Genomic DNA, 27,295 nt, shown 5'->3' with positions numbered 1-27,295 from the left:
GAGGAAGAGGGCACCCGGGCTGGAGTTGGGACTTTGTTGGCAGACCCCCAATCCCGGACCCTCCCGTCCCACATGAGCTTGCTAGTTGCTAGGACAGACTGAGGTTGGCCACACTTTGCCTAAACCCTCCGACTCCTGCCACGAAGCGAAAGCCAGGGGGACAGGGCCTGGGCGAAGAACTAAGGCTGCAGACGCGCTCTCATGCCCTTTCCCTTGGGCCTGCAGGGCAGCGGCGCGGCGGATGCGGCAGGGACCTGCGTGAGGACTCCCTGAGCCTCGCGCGGGCCACGAGTGATCCTCAGGATGCCTCACAACTCCATCAGATCCGGTAAGGACGCGCGTGGCCGGACCCCAGCCCTGAGTCGCCATGCGTCCCTGTGTGCGCTCGGGGCAGGGGGGTTGGGGGGCCGCGCGCCGGACTCGCGGGACACCCCTTCGTGAGGACGCGGAAGGGGTGCCTTGGGGCCTGGCTCTCCGCTGCGGCTGCCTCACCGCTCGCTCCAGCTCTGAGGTTCCCTCGCCCAGCGGGGCTGCCAATGCAGGCCTTGGTTTCTGCGGACCACACGGAAGGGTGAGGGGTGAAGAGCTCTCCGCGGGGTCAGAGAGGTGTCCCTCGCACCCACCCTGGCTGGCATGGCGGGTGAGGGTGGGCCGCGCGCTGCTGGACTTGCAGTTCCCTTGCCCCGACCACCAAGCGCTTGTCTGGATGCGCGCAGCTCTCCTGGATCCCCGGGCGCGACTGTGAGCCCGCGCACCTCTCCAGCCTTTGGGAAAGGAGCCCGTGTTTCGGGGCCTGGGAGCCCTAAGTGAGTTGGGGGTTCGGACTCCTCCTGGCCGAGCACGGGGCAGGAGGAGAGCAGCGGGCGCGCGGGGAGTCTGAGCTGCTAGGACTGAGCTCCCGCGGAGCGGAACCTCTTCCCCACCAGCGCCGGGCCTAGGGCCTTCAAACGCGCTCGGGGTCCCTAGCCTCCGCACCTGCTCTCTCCTTCTCCTGGGCCAAGCTAGGCCGGGGCGGAGTGGGGGATTAGGGTCTCTGTTGGGAAGGTGCCCTAGAATCAGGCTGGTGGGCTCACTGGGCACGGCCGCCGGGCGCGCAGCAAGTGTGGGCAGCGGCCTGGTCCGGCCGCGGTGATGGATGGAGCCGGGTTGGCCCCCTGGGAAGGCGATTTATGGGGCCAGGGCGCAGCGCTATCGATTTGGGCCGGCGAAGTGAGAGGAAATCAATATTTCAGATGAATTCTTGGCGAATATGAAGTCCGCTCGGCAAACGGGACATTTGTTATAATAAGGAGGTCGGATCCGCGCGGCGCGCGGCTGAGATCTCTATTTAGCCAGAGCGCGGCGGTCCAGCTCCTCGCGCAGCCTCTGATCCGCCGGCCCAGGCTCCACGGTGTGGGGCGCGGGGAGACCCGGGGGTGGGGGCGGCAGGTTTCTTATTCTGGTTGGCTGCCTGGCGGAGACCGAGTCAGCAGGATCCCACCCCCACACTGCCGTCAGTCCTGGGGCGCAGGTCCCAAACCTCCCGACCCTTCCGGGAGCCCGGGTCCGAGTGGGTCTACCCAGCACCGCTTGCCCAGCGGCGCCCGGGCTCCACGCGCGCTCCTGGACCACTTTCGGAGGCCAGAGAGGTGTTTGGCCCTTTCGTCTTTAGCCAAAACGGGTACAATACAGGGCGTCGCCCCGCGGGAGCAAGACCGTCTCCCAGGCCCAGCGCGCAGGGTGCGGGATCTCGCACCAGGCTGGCCCAGCTGTTTCCGCTCGGCTCCGAGTCGGTCTCCAATCCGAACCCAACCCACCCCACTTTGTCCCCACCTTTCTGGAGGCGGGAGGACTGGGCGCTCTCGGACCCCGAATTTACTGCGCCAGATCAGACCCTTTGGGAAATAAGGCAACGTTGCAATTCCCTGGGCTGGCTTGATTTTGTTTTCGCTACTTATTTCCATTCTAGAAGCACTCATTAGAGTATATGGGAATAAAAGAAAAAAAAAGGACACAATTTGTTTTCATTGTAAATCAAGGAGCCCAGATGCTGCGCGGATTCCCGAGAGCTTAGAAGCAACTCGCCCTTGGTCTGGGGAGGGAGCGGAGCACCGGCGGGGGAGGGTCAGGCGTTTTCCGTCTAGGGGTGGGCGAGAGGGACTTCTCCCTTCCCCCCCCCCCCCCCTACACACACAAACACCAAAAACAAAGAAATAAAGCTGAGCGGAAGGGAGAAAGAGACTTTCCCCTCCCATTTAATGCAATAGTAACACAACAGAAGAGAACTGCCTAAAATGCGGGTCAGAGGGTCCGGGCTACCCCTGTTTCTCTTCTAAATCCTCTATCGGTTTAGCATCGAGGATCCTGTCTTTCCGGATCCTGTCTTTCCGATCAGTTTACTTGACGCTGTTGCCCTGTCTGTGAAGCTCACTCAATTCATACTCTGACCTTCCTGGTTTTGTACGCCCATTTCTCGCTTCGGTGTTAGCGGCTTCTTTCTCCTGCACTTCCATTTCTGAGGGGCTTCACCTGGAGACTCCCACCTAAGTTTCCTCAGGGGAAGACACAGCTCAGGCCGTCAGGCCGCCCCTGGAGCCGGCAGCCAGGCGGGCTCACCTTTCCAGCGACCCCAGGCGCGCGCGCTGGTTCCCGAGTGTCCTGCGCGCCTCTGCGCTGGGCCACCAGCCCACCCTCGGCTTCCTCTGGCCTGGTCTTACTTTGTGTTAATATATATGTACATGTTTTCTACAGCTTTATTCTGATGGGATGTGGAGAGCGATAGCGAATTATTCTGGTGTGCACTGGTTAGCAATGGGCTGAACCTTCCCTAAAACCCAGTGGGGATTTTGTAGCATCGGGGACCAAAGATCCTCTCAAGCAAAAATATTTTTTTAAATATTCAAGACGCGTGGGAAATGATAAATGCCACATAAATATTAAAAGGCAAACAATACTGTATCTTTGAAGAAGAGAGTTTAGCAAGCAGGCCGTCATTAAAAGTTACGTGGAACAACTCCCGCAACCTTGTGTCCTCGGCTCCTGAAAATGGAATATTCAAGCAATGAAATGGGACTTCAGATGGTGGAGGAGCATGCCTCTAATCCCCCAGATGTGAGATGGGAGACCGGGGTTTTAGAAAGGAGGAAAGGAGTGAAATGCATTTGGGGAGGGTCTGTTTTCTTCCCAGGTTTCTAGCCTGGGATGAAAATAAGGCCTTCCGGGGATGGACGCTGTCTGGAAGAGCATAAAGAGGTATTGGGGTTCCCCAATTCATCTTTGTTTCAAGGCGGTCCATCCTCCCACCCTCCTGAATGTAAGTTAATTAGGAGATAATTTAGCTACCTTGTGAATTAGTTTTAAGATAAGTATCTTTTCAAGCTTTGTCACTTTAATTGCCCCACTGATTGATAAGAAGTAATTATTTCTAATTGACACTTTTTGATGTCTATTGGAAGCATTTATTTGGGACCTTTTTGGGGGTGGGAGGAAAGTTAATTAATTTTATCGGTCTGTACCCAAAAGGACTCTGCCCGATTTTGCTAAAGAGGACAAAGGAAGGGAAGGAACACAGCACAAAAGTCAATCTCATGGAATTTTAATTATGAAGAGATATTTCTGTTCAAAGGAGAGCATCTGCTAATATAATAGTGTGTCAGAACTTTGTATTAGGGTCTCCGATCTCCAGTTTTAATGGGTGCACGTTTTACGGGGTTATGTTTCCCGTGGATATGCAGTCCTCACGATCCCTTTATATGTTGACTTCATGGTGGCAGTTACTCTGCTTTGTAACTAATTTTTATAAAAAGTAAAATCAACAGAACTCAGGATGCTTTGAATAAATGGCATTATTTTTGTAAGAGCAAATTGTAAAACGAATTTACCAATAGTCCTTCTTGTTCTGTAATTATTGATAGAGTTGAGTATAAAGGTGAAACTTTACTTACGGTGTGACATGCCTTTTCATATCCAAACCTCGGAGCAAACAGCTTAATCATTCACATCCTCCAGAATATGTTACTTCGAAAGGGAAAGAATTAGAAAAAGAAAGAAAGCCGCTGAAAGGGGGAGGGGGCGCGGGAGAAGGTGGCTGGAAAATAAAAATGAAAGATCTTATTTGAGAAGCGAAGGAAGCCAGGTGCGAGGAACCTTGGCCATTCCAATATAAGAAAATCGAAATGCTACCTCAGAGCACATCCTTTTGAATAAAATTCCTACTGCTGCCCCTAAGTAACCCCCAACCACCACCGGAACCCCCCACCTTCTGGGCATAAAAAGAGGCAGCATCTTTGGGAGCCAGCTGGTCTGGATCTCTGGTGTCTAGATGTCAGAATCCTGATTTGTGTCCGTGAAAAGGGAGCAGGAGCTGTGTACTGAGCTGGGGGGGAGGCCTTATAAACAGATCTGCGTGTTTATTTTATTATTAAAGCCCCTTCGGTCTTCTTTCCTAGTTGTGTACCCACAATCTTTTCATGGATAGACTTGTGACTCGCTGACATGGGAGGTATTTCCACATTAGCCCAGAGCGCACGCCTGGATTGAGAAAGGTACAATCAGAAAAGGTGCCCCCCCCCCCCCCGCCCCGCCACCCCGTCAGGCTAATTGCAGCCCATGCCTTTTTCAATCATTTATGTGTAAAGTCTTGTCTGCTTTTAATGCCATTTCTCCTGGATTACGTGGAGCTGCAAGAATGAGGAAACATTTTAGATGAAAAAGAAATTTAAGACATACAAACAGCAGATAATATCACATACCAACCTCACTATTAGTGAAACTGAAAAATATATAAATAATGCCCACAAAAAAATCAGCAAGGGAGAGTCTAGTAATGGAAAATTCCCCTGCAATTAAATGAAACAGTAATTCAGTGTAGATATGCCTGAATGAATTAGCATTTATTAATTGAGTCTCATAAAAACAATGTATGTGTGTGTGGTTGCAGGTGTGTTTAAAGTATCAATTTTTCATAGGAAAAGTTTTTCAGATGTTCATATCAAATTATGTAGTGATCACATTCTATTTTGCAAAATGTCCTGGTTCTCTCACGGGTGACTTTCACCTGCACACAAGGAATGTAGGGGTAAGGAGAGGAGTCCCCTTTAGAGGAGAAGAATAAAGCCACCCCTCTTATCTTGGGACATTTCCGAGTGGCACCAGTGGGGGACATACGGGTAGAGTCTACTATGCTTAGAGACATCCAGACTTGTCCTAGGGGGCTTATCTGCTCTGGGGCACACCTACCTGAGGCAGAGGGCTGCTCCGCAAGTGCCCCTCCCCCAGCCTGCACCGGCCTCCTCCCAGCTCTGGCAGCAAGTGCCCTTTGTAATCTCAGGAGGAGCTTGCTGGGCTTGACTGTGAGGGATGTGTTTCCTCTCGCCACAGTTGGCCTGTCTTCAGTTCTAAGCATTTAAAGCTGCTGTATTTATCGGTCCAAGAGGTACCGAGCTCCCAGTAGCGCAAAAGAAGCTTTGAGCTCCGTGCTTCTGAATACACAAGGAGCCACAGGATAAAAGAAACAATTTCGTTTACGGAGAAAAAGGTGATTTAAAAAGGAGGTGGCAGGGGAATGCGCCCTCATTCAAGACTGCACTCTGCTTTTGTTGAGACTTGGGGAAAGGCTGAGTCGTCCAGCCTCCACTCCCTTCAGAGACAGAACTTGAGGATGCAAAACAGCCTCTAAAGAGAGGAGAATGCACCCACACGCAGCCCAGGTTCACAGGACAGGGAGCTAAGGACATTCTGCCTGGGGATGGGCAGTGACTCTTTTCAGCAGAGGGGCTGGGATTCTCTTTGCGAGAAGGGGTACAGAGAACCGGAATCCAATGGTTTCCGTTCCTGAACACTCTCCCGGGCCAGTTCCTGCTCATCCAGCCCAGGCACAGTGACTGGGTGGCGTGTCTGGTCAGGGTTGGGCAGAGGCAGCACCCTTCCTTATGTGTCTGCGGCCAGGGCACCTTTAAGGAGATCATTGAGGGTTTGTAATTATTTCCTCACGGCCACACTGGGGGCCCGCAAGCCTGTTTGGATTTCTGAAAGCTCCTTCCCCAGCCAGGGGGGGACATGATGAGCAACTGTCTCTTACACAGGCCACGCACCAGAGCAGCCTTCCTGGGGCAGTTTCTCTTTTACATGCACATCTCGCGTCTCTGAGTCTGGCTTCACAGTGTCCACGGGCCCCTCTCCAGGCATCTCCTTCCTGAGGTGGTCCCCCAGGCATATTTGGGTCCCTTGTCTGTGTTGATTCCTGAGCATCCTCCCATTGCCAGGAACCCCACATAGGATGCCAAGAATGGCGAGGGCTCAGCACAGCCAACCCCCACCGCTCCAGCTCTGCCAGCACCACTTGTATACCTAAGAGCTCAGTCTGCCCAGGCACCAGTGAGCCCTCAGCATATGGAAGTGGGTATGGGATTCTGTGGGAGAGGCGTGACTAGGGCTCCTCTCATTCTCCGGACTCTCCCAGGCAGGAGGTGTTACTGTCGCTTGTACAGGAGCGGAGGCAGTTGCTGCTCATTGCCCCCTCCCAAAGCCCAGCTTGTCACAACTCCCTGTGGTACCAGATGGTTTGCACCTGCAACTCCACTGGGAACTCTGGCCACAGCCCTTGGTGAGACGGCACAAGGGCCTGTATGGCAGCAGTGGTGACAGGCAGGGCCTTTGGTCTCTTAGCTTGTTTTCCTCGTCAATGTCCCCAACTCTCCAGCTCAACTAAAATAGCCCCCTTTTCAGTGTCGTTCTCAGTCTTCCTATCTGCAAAATGGGAGAAGTGATCTCTATCTGGGCATCGCTCCTGGAGGTCCCTATGAGGAGGAAGGAGAGGCTCAACCAGCAGGAAAGGCAGAGAGAGGGGCTTTCTTTCTTTTAAAATGTATTTTTATTGATTTCAGAGAGAAAGGGAGAGGGAGAGAGAGATGGAAACATCAATGATGAGAATCCTCCTGCATGCCCCCTACTGAGGATCGAGCTCACAACCCGAACATGTGCCCTTGACCAGAATCGAACCTGGAACCCTTCAGTCCATAGGTCGACGCTCTAGTCACTGAGCCAAACTGACTAGGATGAGAGGGGCTTTCTTTGAATACATCCTCCCAGGGTGCTATGTTCCCACCTGCACAAAAAAAAAAAAAAAAAAAAACTACCTACAAGCACCTTAATAAATCACAGGCCATACTCCCGGGGCGTCTTCAAGCCACACTTAGGCTGCCTTTTGGGTCCATTTCACAAATTAATGGTCCAGTGGGTGTGATGAAATCAGCTTCAGAGTTACTGAGAGACCCATCCGTGAAGCTTACCACCAGGCCCCCAGGCAGCGAGTGGTGGCACTTGAGGTGCTGGATCCCAGTTCTCCAAGTTCAGGCTCAGCCCCTCTGCGGCTTCCTCAGGGTCCCTCCACGTAGGTCCAAAACCCAGACCTGAGCTCCTGTGGAGCCTCGTGGAACACTGACAGGAAAGAAGTTTCATTTTAATGTTCAATTTTTTGCTATGTGGAGTGGGCTGGGGACATTTCTCAGATGAAAACCCTTCTGTAGTTCAAACAATTCCTTTCCTCCCTTATTTTCACTCTGTTCTTTCTCCTACCTTCAGCTACAAGCGCATCAGCGTTGTCTTCCGCACGGTTCTCCTAAGTGGCCTTGGAGCGACCTGAGTGCTTAGTGCTGATTAGTCCCCTGGGACATATTGTCGCTGTCAGACCAGCACAGCAGAGAGGTCAGGGAGCTGGCTGGGTGACGGGTCCCAGAGAGAAACAGCTTAATCTGCTGTCATCATGGGAACCGTGCATTTGCACAAACCCAGGGCCTTCTGTGTGTTTTGAATTTTGGCTTCTCTGGGAGGACAGCAGAACCATTATTCCAGAGTAAATATTGGGTGTGAGGTGTCACGAGTAGACTTTGGAAGTCACTGTAGAGCAGGCCCTGTGGCAGCCTCCCCATCTCTGCAGGGGCTGTCCTGGGACGCTTTGACCTTGACCTGCCCTTTCTGCTTTCTCCTTGTGTGACCTGAGGCAAGTCAACTGTCTCTCTGGCCTTGAATTTCCTCATCTGTATAAATTAGGAGGATGGTTCGGGCTTCCAGGAAGTAGTGAAAGGTAGAACAGATCCTCACCTGGCACACAGCAGCTACTCATACACCTTCCCTCCTCTGTACAGCGGTCACCAGGGAGGAATCTCCAACAACCCTCCAGGGCAGATGCCCAAACCCTACATTTTCTGAATATTTTCTGTGAAACTCCCTGAATAACTTGAAACCCAGTGTTGACCCACTGCAACTTCATTGCAGTTCAATATTAGGACAGACCTTCTCTCTCTTTTTTTTATATATAAATACATTTTTATTGATTTCAGAGAGGAAGGGAGAAGGAGAGAGAGATAGAAACATCAATGATGAGAGAGAATCATTGATAGGCTGCCTCCTGCACACCCCCCACTGAGGATTGAGCCCACAACCCGGATATGTGCCCTTGACTGGGATCGAACCTGGGACCCCACCCCACCCCCCAGTCCGCAGGCCGACGCTCCATCCACTGAGCCAAACCAGCCAGGGCAGGGCAGACCTTCTCATATTGCACGTAGACAAAATGAAAGGCTCCCTACCCAGGGGTTTTGGACTGAATGAAAGGCTATGTATGTGGGAAGGGCTGGTTCGGAGCTGTGGCCATGATCAGCGGCTGCGCAGCCTGGTCGAGAAAAGCACTTCTTGTTTCATTTTAGCAGAAGACACAGATGTAGGGGAAGCTCCGGGCTGGTGATAGAACGAGCTGTTCATGGACTTTACGTTGGAATCCAGAGTATTCTAGGGCTTCAGTGGCATTGGTCTTGGAAGAAGGATGAGCTGAGGGGGACGGGGGTGTGTGCAGCTCTCTGTGCAGCTGAGACAGGACCACAGGAAGACCGGTTCTTCACTGACACAGAGCCATACGTTTCTTTTTAAATGAGCATTTACTAATCTTCTGTCCTTCTCTCCCCTCCACCTCCCCTGCCACCGTCTAATATTTTTCTACTTTGTGTAATAATAACCCAGCTTTGGCACTACAGCAAACCCTGGGTGACATTTCAAAGCTGTAACTAGCTGAGCACCAGGTCACTGGCCCCCGCTCCGTGTTGCTCTCCAGCACCGAGATCGCTGTCAACATGGAGGTGGCAGGAATGGGGTGACCACCAGACGGCTCCTAGGTGTCTGGCTGTGGCTTTGAGGCGGGAACCAGGAGGAGGAAGGAGGCTGCGAGGGAGAGTGTCTGAGCAAGAGAGGCACAGACTCAAGCTGGTAGCCGCTGGGATCTGAGGGCCGAGGACTCAACTCAGTGTAACAGGCTGCCGCTGTGAGCAGGTGCCAAGGGAGGGTGAGCAGCTCCTCAGGCAGGGAGCTGGAGGCTTGTGATTCCCTCACGTGGACAGACCACCAGCAGGAGGGGAGGAATCAGACCAAACAAGTCAGTGGGGGAACAAGGGCTGAGAACTAAGAGCCTGGTTGGTGGGCACACCAAAGTCATTTGTCTGAATGATCAGCCAGTACAACCACACCATTGCCCTCACCAGGTAAACCTCATCCGGCCTGGAGCCTGCTGGATCCTGGTGCTCCCTGTTGCAGGAAGGCAAGCACGAGCCTGTAGGATCAGTAGGCTCCGCCATGGTCTCTCCGGCTCTTGCCATGGAGACAGGCCCACTTCTGCCAAATCAAATGCTTGCTGGACACTCCGATACCGAACCCTGGTGCCTTCGGAGGTTTGCAGATGGCAGGACGCCCCTTGGGCTTCCCAGCTCCTTGACAATGTGACAAGGCCTGGGACCTTTCAGTCCTCATCTTCTGTGATGACATGACACTGTGTAATAATAATCCAGAATATATGTTATATGTAATAATATATACCAGGAGGATCCCATGGCCCCCCTCTGCTGCCACAGAGCCATCTGGACAGGTGTCCCTACCTGGGCCTCAGGCGCACCCTTTAGCAGTGGGCCTGGCTCTCAGGAGTCCTGCTGACAGCAGCTTGTTCGCTGTCCTCAGGGCCTGTTGGTTGGAAGGAGTCCATCTCGCTGAGAGACCTGAGGCCAGGGCACACCGTGCCCCTGCCCACACCGCTGTCCGTCCCGCCTCCTGGAAGTCACTGTCTGTACCTCAGTGTAGATACAATTGTGTACAGCCTCCTATTGTGTGTGCGTGTCCACCATGTCCCCACACCAATGGTGCCCGTCTTGAGGGGAGGGAGCCTGTCTGTCTCCTTGTTGGCTGGGCCTTCGGATTGGGGAGTTGGACACACCTGGTTTTGCTTCCCCTTCCACCACTTCCACCTGCGTGACCTCGCCAGGGAAGGAGACTCGTGGCTCCGGCCTCTGCGGCTGCCAAGGACTAACAGCTTGTGTTTATAAAACGCTGAGTCACGGGCTCCCCACATCCTCAGAGCTGAGGCCTCCGCAAACCCTTTCCTCCTCCCACTCCCCAAGGCCCCAGCCCTTCACTGTTATGGCCCGTTTTGCCCTCTGCTGGTGTAGCGATGTTTACCTCTGTGGCTCTCACCTTATGTACTTGAGCTACCTGAGTGCCTGAGAGGATGTACCTCACACCTCCCAGGAGTTTCATGGACTCTGGTTACCTCCATGATCCACCTGGGCCCACAGTTGGTCCAAGCTAGAAGGGGATCCAAGACAAGGAAACAGAGGCCCAGAGCGGCGTGCCTGCCCAGGCCCCACAAGTGCTGAGGCAGAGCAGAGCCTCCATGCTGACAGCCAGGGCTTTTCCTGAGCAGCGCTGCCTTTCAGAGCGTGCACAGGGCGGAGTGAGGGCTGACCCGAGCCTGAGTACTGAGGGCAACCTGTTCCTAGTGGGCACCCACCCAGGGGAATGGAAAGGGGCCTCTGATGATGTGGACTGGTGAGCTGTACACACGCACATGCACACGCACACGCACACAGTGGCCTAGGGAGAGGACAGCAGACATATACATATGCATAACATGTACACAAAACACACAAAGACACACACATACTCATGTATGCACACATAGACACAACACATTCTCATACACACAACTGTACAGACACACACACACACACACACACACACACACACACACAGCCAAGGCTGGGGCTAGAATGAGGCTCGAAGGAACCCAGGCTTCAAAATGGAGGAGACTCTCACTCACCAGCTCACGCAAGGGCAGGGCTGGCCTGAGAGCGAGGCCTCCTTACATTTTGTGCCCTGGGTGTCTGCTGTCCTCCCCCTAGGCCCCTGGGTATGACATACGCACACTCACACACACGCAGTACTCACCCCTCATGCAGGAACACAGGATGAAGAAGCTTTGACAAAAATAGGAATTGCAGAATGTTGTCCTAGGTCTGTGTGTGAAGAAAACGAAGGCCAGACAAGCCTCTGCTCTCAGAGACCCTGAGAGGCGAGGCCGTGAAGTCACGGAGCAGTGGATGAGTCCAGGTTGAGTCTGTGCTGCTGAGAAGGCTCCCACAGCGGACATGGTAGGGAAAGTGGGGTCGAAGACATCGGGGAATCAGCTCTGGTCAGTGGACCAACTCTGGTCAGTTTAGGCATGAGGTCACTGATCTGTGACCTCCCCGTTCTTGCGACCTTGGGTTTGAAGCCTGAGCAGAGGAACTGTAGCTGGCAGCCACACCTCCCCCCTTGCCCCCCACCTCCCACTTGACTTTCAGGACATGGGTGGTCCTGGGGCCCCAGGTGAGACCCTGGTACAGTCATGTGCACAGGTCACTCATCTGCCAGTGCTGGTCTCAGGGCTTCATGGTGGCTCTGCCCAGATGGGGACAGTCTGTCATCAGGCGGGTGGGCAGCAGCAGGACTTGCCTGTTCTAGAGTCTGGCCTCCTGTTCCTCTAAGAATGGCAACACTGAGGGCAGGTGGCGGGGGCTGTCACCGGCCAGCTCCTCTGCTCAGATCCTGAGAATGTTTCCCCAGCATGCTGTCCTCACGGGGTTCCTGGATCTCTGCCCCGAGCCCCAGCCCCGCCGGCACCCTGTGAATGTGCTCTGTTCCTAAGTCCCTCCGGAAGGGCGAGAGTGAGCCTGTCTCAGGGACGCACGGGCCATGCCGTTGCAGCGCCAAAATGAACTGATTATTCCACACCATGGCATCATCATGATGCTTCGGATATTTGATCAACAAGTGTTTGTATACGTTGCGTTAGTCAGCGACTGTCAAATAGCGCTTCCTGCAGAAGGGGCACAGGTGCTGGCCGAAGTAACGACTCTGAACAATGGGGGCAGGAAAAAGAACATTTGTGGATAAAACACTTTCACGCTAAAGTATAATTCTGTATCGCTAGTGGCCACAGCCTCATCTATTCCTCAGGGCCTCAGATCTGAAGGAGCAGCACGGGGTCGTGCCCGCTGTGGTGAGCTGCTGTTCTTGGTGCTCTTTGCACACTGAGCGTCACCTGCCAGGTGCCCCGTCTCCTGCCCAGGGTCCGGCAGCTGGTGCTAAAGTGAGGCTGGCATTGCTGAAGTCCATGTAGGGGCTGCAGTGCCCAGCGCTGTAAAATGATTAGGTCCACATGCCTGCACCAGAGGCAGCCGAGCATTTCCATCGTGGAGAATTGACACGCCACCATCCAAGGAGGAGTCCTGTCCCTGGACCCTCCTCTCACCTGTCCTTTTACTGAAAAACCCTCCTTTTCAGGTACATAGCGCGTGCGTGGGTCCCTTAAGGAGTCCAGTGGCTTTGTGGCGTTAAAAGGACACACAGGAAGGGTGGGCTGCTGGACCCGGGTCTCCTGTTATCCAGTGTCCCTTGCCCATCACACCTCATGTGAGTCACTCCTCTGTCCCAGTTTCAGCTTTCCTTGTACCAACCTGGAGCATGACACCTCCAAGATTTCCTCTAGGGATCCTGTCACCCTGATGTCCCCTTTCCAGCCACCTATCTTAGTCAGCTCAGTATGTCACTACAGAACACCACATACTGGGTGGCTTACTCACAGACATTTGCTTCTCACAGTTCTGGAAGCTGGAAGTCCAAGATCAGGGTACCAGTGTGATTCTGATTCACAGACAGTCACCTCCTCACTGGGTATTTCCTCAGTGCATGTGAGCAGAGAGAGAGATAGCATTGCTGTCTCTTCCTTCTCTTATAAGGGCACTAATCCCATCACGGGGCTGCACCCTCGTGACCGCATCTAACCCGCATGACCCCACCTAACTCAAATTACCTCCCAAAGGCTCCACCTTCAAACACCATTTATGTTGGAGGTTAAGGGCTTTAACATGTGAATTTGGGGGGGACACGCTCATTCAGTCCATAGCACCACCCACAGAAATAATCACTTATTTTTATTCTTCTTGTCCCACTATCCAGAGACACTTGTATTCCCAGTCCTCTATGTGGTATGGCAACCCCCTCTCCTCTCCTCCTGCCTGTTTCTCCCTGAGGGGTGCTCAGTGTGCACCTACGCCTGGACCACCTCGGGCTTCACTGCAGCTCCTAAAGAGGCACCTGGTGTCCCCATCTCTGCCTCTGAGTCCCAGCACACCTGCACTGCCCCAGGGCTCTGTGCCATTGCTCACGGCACCAGCTCTCAGGTGCCCAGGTCTTCGGACATGTTCTCATCCAGCCAGGCACCCCTGGCCACACAGGCCTTGGGTTCTAACTTCAAATCACTTCAGAAGGCATTATTACAGTAATACTGAGTTCAGTATGTAAATATCTACCAAGTCTTTGGGAATGGCAGGCATGGAGTTAAGCATGCCTCGGCCTTCGCACTGACGTTCTAGAGAGAGCGGGGAGGCTTCGGTGCAGACGGACATGGATGCTGAGTGAACGGGAGAGGGAGTGCGCTGGGCTGGGATCAGGGAGGGAGCCTCCTGAGTCAGGGGCAGGTCTCCATCAAGTGCCCTAAGGAGGGACCAGCAAGAGCAGGGACGTGGAGACCTGAGAGAGTATGCAGTTTAGGGACCTGAATCAGCTCAGGTGCAGGGGACAGCAGTGGAAAGACAGGTGTGGTTCAGACAAACCATGGGCTTTGATGAGAGAGGGTGCAGGTGTTAATTCTGACCTGCCATGGAGAAGCCTGGGTCACGTGCACTGGTGCCTGAACTGCCGTCCTCACCTGGGCCTGCTGCACACTCGAGGCGTCCATTTCCATGCCCCTTTCAGCTCTCGTGCCAGGGCCACACACCAGTCTCCTCTGTCCTTGGGCCCTGTCCTCTGTATTAAGTGGGCCAGCGGAGAGCAATCTGTGGGAGCTGGAGGGTTGGCATTACAAACATGTTCTTGCTTCTTTCCTTTTCCAGCCCCATTCCAGAGACTCTCAGCTGGGTACCTTTCCAAAATTTTCTTGGAGTCCTGTTTGCACTGCCTGTCAATCCAATCATTAACTGGCACTTGTGGGCAAACCCCTGGTGTATAATCCGAGAAGATCCCTTCCTACTTTCTGACTCTATTTCCCATTATTTCTGCATGCAAACTGGTCCAGCCAACTAGTCTTCGTTTCCTAAAAGCACCGTGTACATTCCCACCTCCGACCTTTGCCCATTCAATGGCAGCTGCCCGGAATACCATCCGCACCCCCACCCTGGCAATGCTCGGCCAAGTGCCACCTCCTTAACCAGAGCCCTCTCTGGTACCCTCACCTGCCATGGCTGTCATCCGACTTCCCTCTGCACCTCTCTGCCCCTCACTGGGCACTCAGGTCCAGGGACCCACTGGCGTGGCTTACCTTCTCACACCACGGAGCCCACCTGGGAGGCAGGCAGAGTAGGAACGGCGGTTCTAGCTCTGTCCCCAGCACTTTACACAGATCCTAATGCAGTGAGGTTTCCCCAGATGTCTGCATGGTAGTTTTCACACAATTCTACAGTAGCATGTTGGATTGTTTCGCTAGTTGCCCTACCTTATACGTTCAAGTTTTGCTCATGAAGTGTCCTAACATGAGGCGCACTGGTTCTTTCACACGATGTGGCTGTCATGACTCCTCTGTTTTCTCCCTAAGTGGCTACTATGGGACTGAGGAAGCCAAGCTCCCTTTTAGGGGAACTTGCTGCCACCATCGAGGTCCAAGCTGCCCCCAGAGCCCCTCCTGATCCTGGGGATGGACATCGTGCTGGCTGGGCTCAGGTGCAGGGTGGTGAGGCCGGGCAGCAGTGACCTCTGACATGGGCAGGCCTGGGCAGGTCTGACCCAACATGAGACCTTCCTGGGGGACATTGGGCACCGGCTTGACAGGGTGGCCAGTCAGATTTAGGGCAGAGCATCTGGGAGGACCAGCAGGTTGGGAATAAAACTTCCCAAGTAATATCTGCCACAGAGTAGACAGATAGCAGGTGCTAACTAAATATTTGTTCAGCCTGGTGTTTCTCAGGGTGGTCTCTAGACCAGCATCAGACCCTCCTGGTGCTCTGTTAGCAAACGGGGGCCTGGAATCCGCACCTGCACAAGCTCCCGGCGAGCCTGCTGTGGGCCAGCACTTGAGAACCGCAGACCTAAGTCGGACCCTGCAGACTGAGCAGAGATGTTTCCTGTGTGGCGCTCTCTGGCCGCCCGCTGAAGAGAGAGCCTTCTCCCTGCAGGGCGCCCGCCTCTTGGGGATTTCCAGGAGTGGATCAGACGCAGACCCAGCCTCAGGTCTGCTCCAAACTGGCCATTTAACCATCAAATTGCCGTCTTCACAAATAAATTGGGGCTTCAAGCGCCAGCCCCATGTCGTACACAGTGTGAAAGCCAAGGCCCAGTCGATATTTGTTGAATTGAGTTAAATTTAGGAACCACTTACCTGGCAGCACTTTGAAGGGGTTCTGCAGATACCAGAGGAGTTCAGGGACAACTTTAGGCTGGGCTTCCAAAAACCTCCTGGAGGGAGGAGAAGCCTGGTGGGTGGGGAGCCGGGCGGGTGGAAGGCCACGCTGTGCTGATAGGTTGATGCTCTTGCCCCTGCAAGGGATGGAGGGGCCCGAGCGGAGACCAGGTGGGCGGTGGTGGCAGAGACGCAGGCACCTACAGAGGGTCAGAGGTTAGAAAGATTTGCGCTCGGCCTGACTGCCTGAGCCTGCCTTATGCTGAAAAGTCACTTGGAGGAGCAGCCAGACACCCCAGGAGAGGGCCCCAGGGCTCCCCGTGCCTGCTGTGCCCAGGTCAGAGTTAGACCCTGCTTATCTGCACTTTCTAGGGCTGCCATACAAAACACCACACATTGAGGGTGGAAACACCAGAAATGTATTATCTCAGGGGTCTGGAGGCTGAAAGTCTGAGACGGAGGTGAGGCAGGGATGGTTCCTCCGTGGCCGCGGGGAGAATCTCTTGCCCGCTTCCGTGGCATCTGGTGGTTTGCTGGCATCGCTGGTGACTCATGGCAGCATAACTCCAACCTTCACTTTACATCCTCTCTCTCTCTCTCTTTCATCCCAAGGTCACCTTTTTAGAAGGCCACAGTCACATGGGATTAGGGCCCACCCCAGTAACCTCAGCTTAACCTGATCATTTTTGCAAGGACCCTATTTTCAAACGAGGTCCCGTTCTGATGTGTCCTGGGGGCTAGGATTTCAACACGAGAGATTTGGGGGACACAGTTCAACCTACAGAAGTCTGAGTGTTGCATGTTCTGGGTCTGGCTCTGCCCACGACCCAGCCCTGAGCCAGACTCAGCGAGCGTGGTTGGGTCTGAGTGACACTAAGCTACAGAAGCCTGGGTTTGGAACCGAGAGAGGAGAAGCTGACACCCATTCTCTGGAGCCTTTCCTGCTGCACCCACCCCAGGGCTCCCACAGAGGAACCCAGGATGCACAAGAGGAGAGCCTCATGTCTGGGTTTACCACCGAAGAACATAAAAATGGCAAGCAAACAAGTCGATAAGCGGGTCAGAAAATGCAGGGCGTGCTGTGGTCTCAAACCCATCCTGCCCAACCCCCAGCACCTTCCTCTTTCACTATCTGCCCAGGTGGCCCCAGCGGAGAGGGCGCCAGGGACCCAAAGGGTGCCCGGAGGGTGGAGTGAACAGGGACTTAGGTCAGAGAGCATGAGTGCTGTCCTGGCTCTGCCATGACGTAATCTGTGACATTAGAAGGGCCGTCTGCCTCCCTGGCCACAGACGCCCCCAGATGTGCCCACCACGCTGGTGCATGTCTGCCTCCGCATTGTGCTAACCAGAGCATCTCACACGCTGTTCACGGGCCCACTATGTGCTGCTCTCCCTCGTCTTCTACGGCCACTTCTGTCAGGTGTCTGTGTGGAGAATTGCTGAGATCCCCCCAACAGAGCTCTCTGCACCCCCTCTGTTCAAGCCCAAAGGCCATCCTGGTGTTGCAGATGTTAGAACGGGAGGACACTCACAATCAGGTGCCCCTGTAAGCCAGATGTGGAAACTGACACACAGACAGGGGAAGTCAGCATGGGCAGAACCTGCCTCCTGGTTCTCAACCCCAGTTTCCTCTCCTGGGACCACAACCCGAGGCTGTCTGTTCCCCTGCCCCTCCGGTTTCCTTAGGCGAGGCGAGCGGCTGTAGAGAGGATAATCCACTTTGCTGCGGCTCGGGGATTCTGTCGACAGGTGTGGAAAGCACAGATATGCAGTTTTGTCACAGATTTTGCTCAGTATGTCAGGCTTGAAACAGCGGTTCCTCTTCATTTGTCCCTCATGATTCCACTCCTAAGACAGCCCGCCCCACCCCTGTCCTAGGGCTCTGCACCCCACACACCCACACAGACACACACAGACACACGGACACACACACTCACAGACATTCACATGCACACAGATATGCACACTCACACACAGATACACAGAAACACACACAGATAGATATACACACTCATAGACACAAACACACAAAAATAGATATACACAGACACACACCCACACAGACATCCACATGCACACAGACACATACTCAGACACACACAGACATGCACAGATACACACAGACACCAGACACATGCACTCACAGACACACACAGACACTCACAGAGACACACACTCACAGACATGGGCACATAGGCACATACAGAAAGTCACACACTCATACACACACACGGCAGGTACCCCCAGGTTGTGGAAAAACTGCAGGAGAGGGCTCGTGAGTGGATTAGACACTCAGGTTCTACGACATGTCCGTCAGGTTTATTAACATGTATGTTTCTCAAGGGCAAGGACTGTGTCTTCTGCTCAGAGCCACCTCCCTGCACAGCCTGGAATGTTAGTAGACACAGAGTGTGTGCTCACTGAATTGAAATCTAATGAACTGGAAGTTGCTTTAATGTTTTTTAGGAAACAGCGTTACTAGCCACAGGCCCCTGACCCCAGAGGCAGGGAGGTGGCAGGCTCCTGGCTCCTAGTGCGTTTGCAGCGGGGCTGCCCACCTGCCTCGTGCACATCAGGGCCCCTGCTTCTGTTCTGCGAACATGCAGGCCAGAGTGCAGGGTGCAGAGTAGCCACCCCCAAAGCCACATCCAGAGGGGACACCTGCCCTTTTCAGGAAGGGGAGGGAGTGTGTCTTCAGTTTGGGAAACAGGAGAAATGGTGTCTAATCTTAGTCATAGGGAAAAAGTGTCCATCTCCGCTGGGCCTGCTGACACAATGTATAGGACCTGGAAAAGCTGGCCGGGCCTCCAGTGGGAACCTACTCAAGGGACCCTTGACCTCGGTGACCTCAGGGCTCAGAGCGGCCCATGTGTGCCCCATTTGCGTCGAGCTGCCCAGCCCTGTGTTCCCGAGGCCCCGCACAAGGCAGGGCCCCTCCCCCAGTCGCTTTATTCTAGGGAACTTACAGGTCTATTGCCATTTGAAGCAGCTCCATCCCCGGAAATCCACTGGTCATGGGGCATCCTGAGAGGGAGGTGACAGGGTTAATCTAAGGGCTGGGGGAGGCAGGAAAGGCCTTGAAACCATGTAGTGAAGCCAACCAGATTAATAGAGGAAGAGAGAGGGGGTAGACCATTAGGAAGACAAAGAGAAAATCATGCTGGAGCAATAGAAAGGGAAATCTAATATCAACTAGGGAAAAATAAATGGAGATTAGGGCAAACAAATTAGCTTTAATGGGTTCGATGCTAATACAAGAATAACATCGAGCTGTGAATGCCTTTGAGGGGAAGATGGGATAAGGAACCTGAGCAGTCATGCAGGCAATGAAGAAGATGCAGGGAGGGGGCCAGGCCAAAGGAGCCCTGGCAGAGAGAAGGGAAATCTCTGGGTGAAAGGGTGGGAGACATGGTGGAGGGGGGTGCCCTGTTTGACCAGATAGGACTGGGGCAGGGAAGGGGCTGGGAGGGGATGATGAGAGGGAGGAGCAGGATCAGCAGGGATGGAAATAAAAGCAAAGCAACTGGAGGAGACTGAGGGCAGAGGAATAAAACCCAGAGCATAAGCTGTGTGTGTGTTGGTGGCGGGGGGTGGGGGGGGGGGAGGGAGCTGGGGGCCGTGGATGGGAATAAAGAGTGGAGGGGAATAAACAGACATGGAGTAGGGGGAGAAATATAACAGAATTAGGTTTGTTCTCTGACTAAAGAAAATCGTAAAAAGGGAAAATTAGGCCCCCACGAAATGAAAACCTGGCGGGGATTTTGCAGTGGGTTTTGGAAAGCACCCCGAGCTTGGGGGTGATAGGAAGTCACATGTGCTCATAGAGAGGCCGGCTGTCCTGGACTAGCCAGAGCCCCGGGAGCCTGCAGGGGGCGGCCTGGCCGCAGCCTCAGTCTGCTCTGCCCCTAGGTCGTGAAGCAGCCTTCGGCAGGTTATGGACCGTCTCTGCTTCTCATCTCCTCATCTGCAAAGTGGGATAACGCGCTGCCTCTTTAAAGGCTGTTATGCGAAGTAGACGGAAAGATGTGTTTATGGTGCTCACCGGGCTGCAGAGTCAGCTCCTCCTGCCACCTGGCTACAGGTGTTACACTAAGCACTGACTCATGGGGAAGGGGGCTGAATACTGACAATCGCCTTGCTCCTTCCTCCTTCCCCTCTTTCCTCTTCTTTTAAGCCCAAGGCTGGTAAAATGCCGGCAGATATTGGTTCTTTTCCAGCTAGAGGCTAATCCAGGGAGCGTCTCTGTGCACCTGTGTCTGCCTGCTTCTGCCCCCCTCCAGCTCTCTCTCCTGCTGGGGGAGGGCAGTGCTAACCGCCTACCCTCTGGGTGGGTCTAAGGAAGAGCATCCAAGGAGCCAGACTTCTTATCCTATTGTTCCCAGGGCCAGGGGAATGGGGGACTCTACCATAGGCCAAGATGGCAGAGTGTGGGTGGCTGTGAGCCAGAGCTGATCCTCCTGGCCTCACCACCGGGGACCTCTGGGGCGGCATTGAAGTGCACAGAGGCCCTGCCCGAGGAACCAGCCGGGTAGACGTGAACTGGGAGGCTCCTCACAACGGCCTGAGCCTGGCTCCTCTAATGTTGACGTCGTCGAGGCTTGATGGAGGAGCCAGCAGGAAGGCCGCCAAGTCATCCCCAGGCTCCTGAAGAGGGCAACCCTCTCTGCCCCTGGGTGACATCTGCACCCGCTCTCTGTACAACTCATGCCTCTGGAAGACAGAGCTCTGCTCGGGGCAAGTGATGTGTGGGCTCACTGAGCTTGTGTGGCCATGCTTTCTTCCCTCCGTTCTCCCTCCCTCCTTCTGTCACTCCAATAATGAACTCAGTCAGCATTCCTGGGTACCTACTGTGCGTTATACAGCACATTAGGGTTTCACAGATAAAGCAGCCATGTCACCCCTCAATGGGCACACAGTGAACATAGCAGAACATGGCCAGCATAAATGCACACTTATATTCTGTACGTGTAGTGATAGAGATGATGCCCTGGCATGTTTAAAAGAAAGGACCAGAGCCCTGGCCAGTGTGGCTTAGTTGGTTGTGTGTTGTCCCATACACCGTGTGGTCACCAGTTGGATTCCCGGTCAGGACACATATCCAGGTTGCAGGTTTGATCCCCGGTTGGGGTGCGTACAAGAAGCAACTGATTGATGTTTCTCTCTCACATCAATGTTCCTCTATCTCCCTCTCCCTTCACCTCACTCTAAAATCAATAAAAACATTTTTTTAATTAAAAAATAAAAGAAAGGACCAGATCAAAAAGCAGGCGGTAGTTACCTGTAGGTGGCAGCTCCCTGAACTACTTCAGGTCTGAGTGTGAATCGATCAGCAGAAGGTAAGGACGGGGCCCTCCGGCAGAGGACAGCATAGACAAGGACCGGGAGGCTTCCGATGCCACACAAGAAGAGCAGCGAGTCATCCTGTGGCTAGGCCATCAGATTCAGTTCTCAGACAGGTAGGAAACGAGGTAAGCCAGGGTCCCTCCTCGGGCACAGTCCTCTAGATTCATAGCCTAGACGTCACCATGCGGGGTGGTGGAGCCGGGCCCCACAAGTTTTCTTAAACGTGGGCGTGACATGGTCAGGCTTGGGTTTTAGATGTCCCACTCCCCAGCTAAGGGTGGCATGTGCAAGGCTGGGCCCAGAGACCAGTGAGTCCAGGTGACTGGGTAAACCTACTCACCTCTGTCCCACATCACTTCGATTTTCTTTGGTCGCCTGGAACAACTCCATGCCTTGCCTTCCCCCCTCATTCTTTAACACTGCACTCTGCCATGTGTGTCTTAGCACCTCTCCAAGCAATAATTGTACATCTACTTGTGTGTTTCACAATTCCTACCCTGGAAGCTTCACGAGGCAGCATCAGCTCCATGTCATCGGTTCTAGTAAAGAGCTTGGCAAGTGGTAGATATGCAGTAACCATGTGTCGAGTGGGTAAGCGAACGCATGCTGCAGGGGATGGCTGGACAGCGCTGGTTAGGCAGCTGTTTAGGAGGTAAAAGCGCCATGGCTTGGGGAGTACACCGCATGGGGAGGATGGAGGCTAAAGGCAGTTAGTTCGTGTGGCAGATACTTACTGAACACCTAATCTATTTAGTGATGAACAAAGCAGACGTGGTCCTGCCCTCATGGAGCATTTGGTGTGGTGGGAGAAGAGGTACCCGTACTACGATCATGCAAACAAACATAAAATGAGAATGCGAATGATGCCACTCAAGAACGGTAGTGGGCACTCCAAGAACATCTGTTCAGAAGCCTCAGCGGGAAGTGGCTGCTGTCTCCTGTCGGTCCCCTTCGGAGGAGGACAAGCACAGAGACGCCGAGGGCCACCTGGCCAGCTGGGGATGAAGCCAGATGCAGGTGCCCAGCCCCTGGGTCCTGGTCCACCCCAGGCCTGTGTGCCCTGGTAGCCCACACCTCAGGGATGTGGGAGTGATCCAGGGTGCAGACTCGGGATGGAAGGAGGAACAAGAGGTTGGAACACTGGGTGTGTTCCCCACAGGCACCAGGCCAAAGGGGAGCAGCTGACAGGCCACAGTTGTAGATCACAGCCTGCGAGGGAGTATGATGGAGAGACCACCACCACCACCAGGCTAAGACTCCAGAGCCGGGTCAGACTGACATGACCGAACCTTTGTGGAGGGGTGTGGGCACAGCATGATTTAAAGAACACCCCGCCTGGCCGGTGTGGCTCGGTGGTTGAGCATCAACCCATGTGCTGGTTCGTTCTTCGGTCAGGGCACATGCCCAGGTTGTGGGCTCGATCCCCAGTGGGTGGTGTGCAGGAGGCAGCCGATCGATGTTTTTCTCTCATCATTGATATTTCTATCTCTCTCCCTCTCCCTTCCTCTCTGTCTAAAATAAAGAAAAACATATTTATTTTAAAAAATAAGAAATAAAGAACATCCCACCTCCCATTATAGTCCTGCCAAGCCTCAAACTCTTGCCATAAAACTCTTTGGGGGCCAAAAGCAAAAATCCCAAGGTAGTTAAACAGAAATTGCCACAGAACAAGATATTGTACCATTGTCATTTCAGGACTAGGCAGAGATGTGAGAAACCAGCAGGTACAAGAGGAAAGTACCTGAGTTTGGGACTCAGGGATCCAGGGTGGAGAATCGACTCTACCACCATCCCAGCACCCCACGCATCTGCAAAGCATTTGTCTATCACATGTATTTTACTGGAGTATTAGCTAAACTTTTGTGAGAGGTGTAGGTATGTAAGAGGAGACACATAAAGCAATGTGAACAGGCGCGGTGCTGTCGTTGCCATGACAGGGATGTGTGCAAAGAACTGTGGGGCCCAGGAAACCATCCCCACATCTTCAGAGCTTGGGTGTTGGTGACTGTACGCGAATTTGGGGCAATGAGCCTCTCTGGTCCTTCTACCATCCCTAGACCTCAGAGCTTGTAAGGGGTGAAGAAATTATCAAAGAGAGTCCCAAGGTGTACTTCTTAATCTCCAAATCGGTGGTTACAGAATAGTCACAGAAATGTAAACTACAGCATAAAGAATATAGTCAGTAATATTGTAATAACTATGTATGGGGCCAAGTGGGTACTTAAAATATCGGGGGCCACTATGTAGGGTACTATGCTGGACACCTGAAACTAATACAGAATAATATTGAATGTAAACGGTCATTGAAAAATTTTAAAAAAGACAGAATCATGGAACAGGCTGTCAAATCTCAGCGGGAAGGCGGGGGTGGGTGGGAAGAGATTAACCAAAGAACTTGTGTGCATAACCCATAGACACAGACAACAGTGGGGTGAAGGCCTAAGGGGGTAGGGGAGACTAAAAGGGGTCAATGGGAAAAAGGGGACATCTGTAATACTTTCAACAATAAAGATAAAAAAAGAAAGAAAAATTAAAAAAGAAGAAAGTCCTAAGACCCCCCAAGATGGTCACTTTTTCAAAGTTTGCGTTTCTGAACTGCAGGCTTCCCCTAGGGCAGTGGTCAACAAACTCATTAGTCAACAGAGCGGCAAACTGCGGCTGGCAAGCAGCATGTGGCTGGAGAGCTGCAGTTTGCCGACCACTGCCCTAGGGCTTTGCAGACTTGCAAATGCTCTCCCTTTTTTTTTAAAAAATATATTTTATTGATTTTTTACAGAGAGGAAGAGAGAGGGATAGAAAGTTAGAAACATCGATGAGAGAGAATCATCGATCAGCTGCCTCTTGCACACCCCCCACTGGGGATGTGCCCGCAACCAAGGTACATGCCCTTGACCGGAATCGAACCTGGGACCCTTGAGTCCGCAGGCCGACACTCTATCCACTGAGCCAAAACGGTTACGGTTTTTGCAAATGCTCTCCCTTGTAGGGTAAATCCTCTCTGGCCCCGGAAAGTTAGCACCCAGAACCTGCTGTGTCCGGCCAGGCATCTTGTTTTCCTCCTCCACACCTGCCATTCTGCACCCACGACCCTCCAGACCATGCAAAGGGCCTTTGTTTTGGAAGCTCTAAGCCTCTTCCTGGTCCACACCTTCCCCCCAGTCCAATCAGGGGCTCCCACTCGTTTCTGGCTTCCAGCCTCAAAGTCCTCCCGTCCACAGCCACATGGAAAGGTGGTCAGCACAGTAGGTGTCGGCCCTCAGAGCAGGAAGGCTGCACCCACCTCTGGGCATTTGGTGTGACTCACCCAAAGGAGTCCACTCCCCCACACCGGACACAGGAAGGACAAACGTCCTTCCATTACAGGGACTCAGCTCCAAACCTCAAACCAGAGGGGCCATCTCCCTCTGCAGCCAGCAGGCCTCTCCTGGCCTCCTTCCTGCCGTCCCACAGTTGCCACAAGTCTTTCATGTCTTGAGAGCACCAAGACCTTGTGCGTGGACTTTTTTCCCATGGAAACTTCTTTACCTGGTGACCTCCTGGTCATCCCTCCCTACAACTTCCTTCCGACCACTTATGGGCCCCCTAGCATCTGGGCTTACCTCTCTCAAAACACTTCTTCCTGAACAATTGCATCCCCCCAAAGATTTTCAGGTCTTCAAGGGCCTGGTTTCTCCTCTTGTTCAAGGCGGCACCCCCAGGGCATTGTACCTGATTCATGGTGGGCTCTCAGTATGTATGTGTTGAGAAAAAAATAAATGAAAACTGTAATATACAAGCAATAGGAAATACAATTCTAGATTAAGGTGGGGAGGGGTAGGAGGTGCACAAGTAGTTAATCTCTTACATTTTCTTTACCAGCCATTGCTCAATGGCTCTCAACATGTAGCCCCAGGCCAGCAAGCACCCCCACCTGGGAACTTCTTAGAAACTTGGGTTCTTGGTTCCATCCCTGACCTGCTGATGCAGAAATTCGGGGCCCTGGGCTCAGAAGCCTGTGTTTTGGGGTTTGTTTGTTTTGTTTTGTTGGTTTTTTTGGGGGATTTTGTTTCTTTTCTCTCTCTTTTATTTTTTTTTCCATTTTTTAGGAGCCTGTGTTTTAACAAACCCCCAAAGTGTTTCTGATGCACCTCAAGCTTGAGAACCACTGCCTCAGTCTTAGGGCCACACTTGGACCAGAACATGTAAATATTAAAAATCAGAAAAACTTGACACTTAAAATAAAGATTTTCAACTAGCCAAACACTTCTCCACTCTCACCACCACCCCCCCATCTTCTTACAGTAGATGTTACAGATCAGCAGCAGACACAGTAAGAGGTGCTATTTAGCTCCACTCGATGGATGAAAACACTAAGGTTGAAACAAAACCCAACTTTCTCAAATGATAAAATTAAAGCAGGCAAAGTCAGTGCAGGAATCTGAGCCAACGCTCTGCGTAGCAACACACAGCCACTCAGAAGCCAGTACAATAAAACTAAGCACCAGAGAATTCAGATTCGGAGGTTGAACTTATCTTCCCCTTCGCAACCATACTGGCTGATAGAGCATGAACCTTCAGGAGGGTCCTGGGGGCCTCGGGTCTCCAAGGTCAGCCCTTCAGGACGACTGAGGACAATTACCCACACAGCTTCGATGGGGAAACAGGGTAGATTTTTTTTTTCAGTCAAAGTACCCAATTCGTGCCACCCAAAAATGGCGTTTGGTGTTTTGCATCTTCTGCCTGGCAGGGATGAACAACCCCACCCGTAGGAAGCCTGGCTGCCAGATACAGAGGTCTTGGTGCCAACACCTAAGCCTGGGGGAGAGGGGGAGGGAGGAGGGTGACCTGGAGCCCAAGTTCTGGGAAATGGGGACAAAGCTGGACCCCCACCGTCCCCCAGGGCTTGCCTGGGTTTGAGTGGCTGTCTAGCGCCCCCTGGTGTTCAGTGTCTGGACCTCGAAGAGCCAAAAGGCAGCCAGGAGGGAATGAGGGTCCAAATGGCTGCAGCCATTCTGCTGGGAAAGGCTGTGTGTGGCCCATGAGGAGCCAATGGAATGGGCCCAGGAGTGGGAACAGGCCACTCCTCCCCTTCTAGTGGCCCTGATGCCCTCCAGGCTTCTTCCCAGCCCTGGTGGAAAAGCACTCGAGGGACAGGCTGCCGAGAACCGGAAGGTGGGTCACTGTGTCCCTCCTGCGGGTGTTTGGCCAGTGGGCTTTTCCTCCTGACTTAGTGCCCTGGCCTGAGGCTTTTGGTCTTCTTCTTCTTCATCTTCTTCTTTTTTTTAAAGAGAAATTGATGGTTGTGCTGAAGACAGCTTGGGCCCCGAGGAGACACAGCAGTTCTGAATGTGCTAAGTCGGTGGGCAGGAATGGGCACGATGTGCCCCGCAGAGGCACTTCCCACCTCGGCCATAAATAGTCCTTCATGGGCTCACGCAGAAGCCTGGCTCTGCTCTTCCTCCTCGCTGCCTGGTCCCCCGAAAATCTCCTCCCTCCCTCCCCCAGACTCCACCAAAACAGCTGATCAGCACACCCTGCCCCGTGAGAAAAGATGCCTCACGCCCAGGCCGTGGCCCCTCAGCACAGGACTCAGAGCCAATGCCCAGCTCCTGGGGTCAGTTCTGGGCCGTGGAAGGAAAAGCAGGGCCCACGCAGGACGCTGCGTGGAACCTTACCCTGGGTCGTGTCTTGACTCCCTCTCATAGAAGCTGAGTCACAAATGTCCTGTGAGTCAAGCCACTAGAACTCCCCGAGCCCCCGTGTCCTCATCAGAATGAGGGAGCTCTCAGTCCTGAAATTAGCCTCCCCAGCTCTAGGCAGCTGATCAGTCCAAGGACGAGTCCCTTCTCGCCTCTCAGCTTCGCCTGGAGTCCCACCGCCCAGAATGGCTTTCTCCTTTCTCTCTTTGCACCTCCACGCACAGCTTAGACTTCTCTGGGAGCCCTTCTTGGTGCCCTGAGCCTGAGGTTGGTCCCCCCATACCTTCTGCATGTCCCTGACCCCAGCAGTGGTCATGAGGTATGTTGACGGGCGTGGGCAGTCTCGGCCCCACTTTAATAAGCCTCGTGAGGCAAGAGCAGAGGCCACATCTGCCTCATTCCCCCTGGCATCCCAGGTCCTGGTACAGTGCCCGCCACATCATGGGCACGCAGTCCATGTGTGTTTGAATGGGGGGGGGGGGGCGCGGGCGGGGAGGTAGGCTCGGAGTGAACCGGGCTGCCGCTTGGCCCTGACAACTGTGTTGGG

At 53.5% G+C, this 27,295-nt stretch overlaps 1 protein-coding gene across 1 annotated transcript in view; it reads left to right on the top strand.

The window, feature by feature from the left end:
* Nucleotides 1–251: 251 nt before the first annotated feature.
* Nucleotides 252–27,295, top strand: part of PAX8 (paired box 8) — a 48,214-nt gene continuing 21,170 nt past the window's right edge. Inside the window, exon 1 of the mRNA XM_008160255.3 lies at nucleotides 252–328. Within this exon, the coding sequence (XP_008158477.1) occupies nucleotides 304–328 (25 nt within the window). The 5' untranslated portion in view covers nucleotides 252–303. The remainder of the gene's footprint in view (nucleotides 329–27,295) is intronic.

This window comes from Eptesicus fuscus, chromosome 16, assembly GCF_027574615.1.
Source record: "Eptesicus fuscus isolate TK198812 chromosome 16, DD_ASM_mEF_20220401, whole genome shotgun sequence".
NCBI classification, from domain to species: domain Eukaryota; kingdom Metazoa; phylum Chordata; class Mammalia; order Chiroptera; family Vespertilionidae; genus Eptesicus; species Eptesicus fuscus.
The sequence above is the reverse complement of the archived record's forward strand: the minus strand, read 5'-3'. Positions and strand labels throughout refer to the sequence as shown.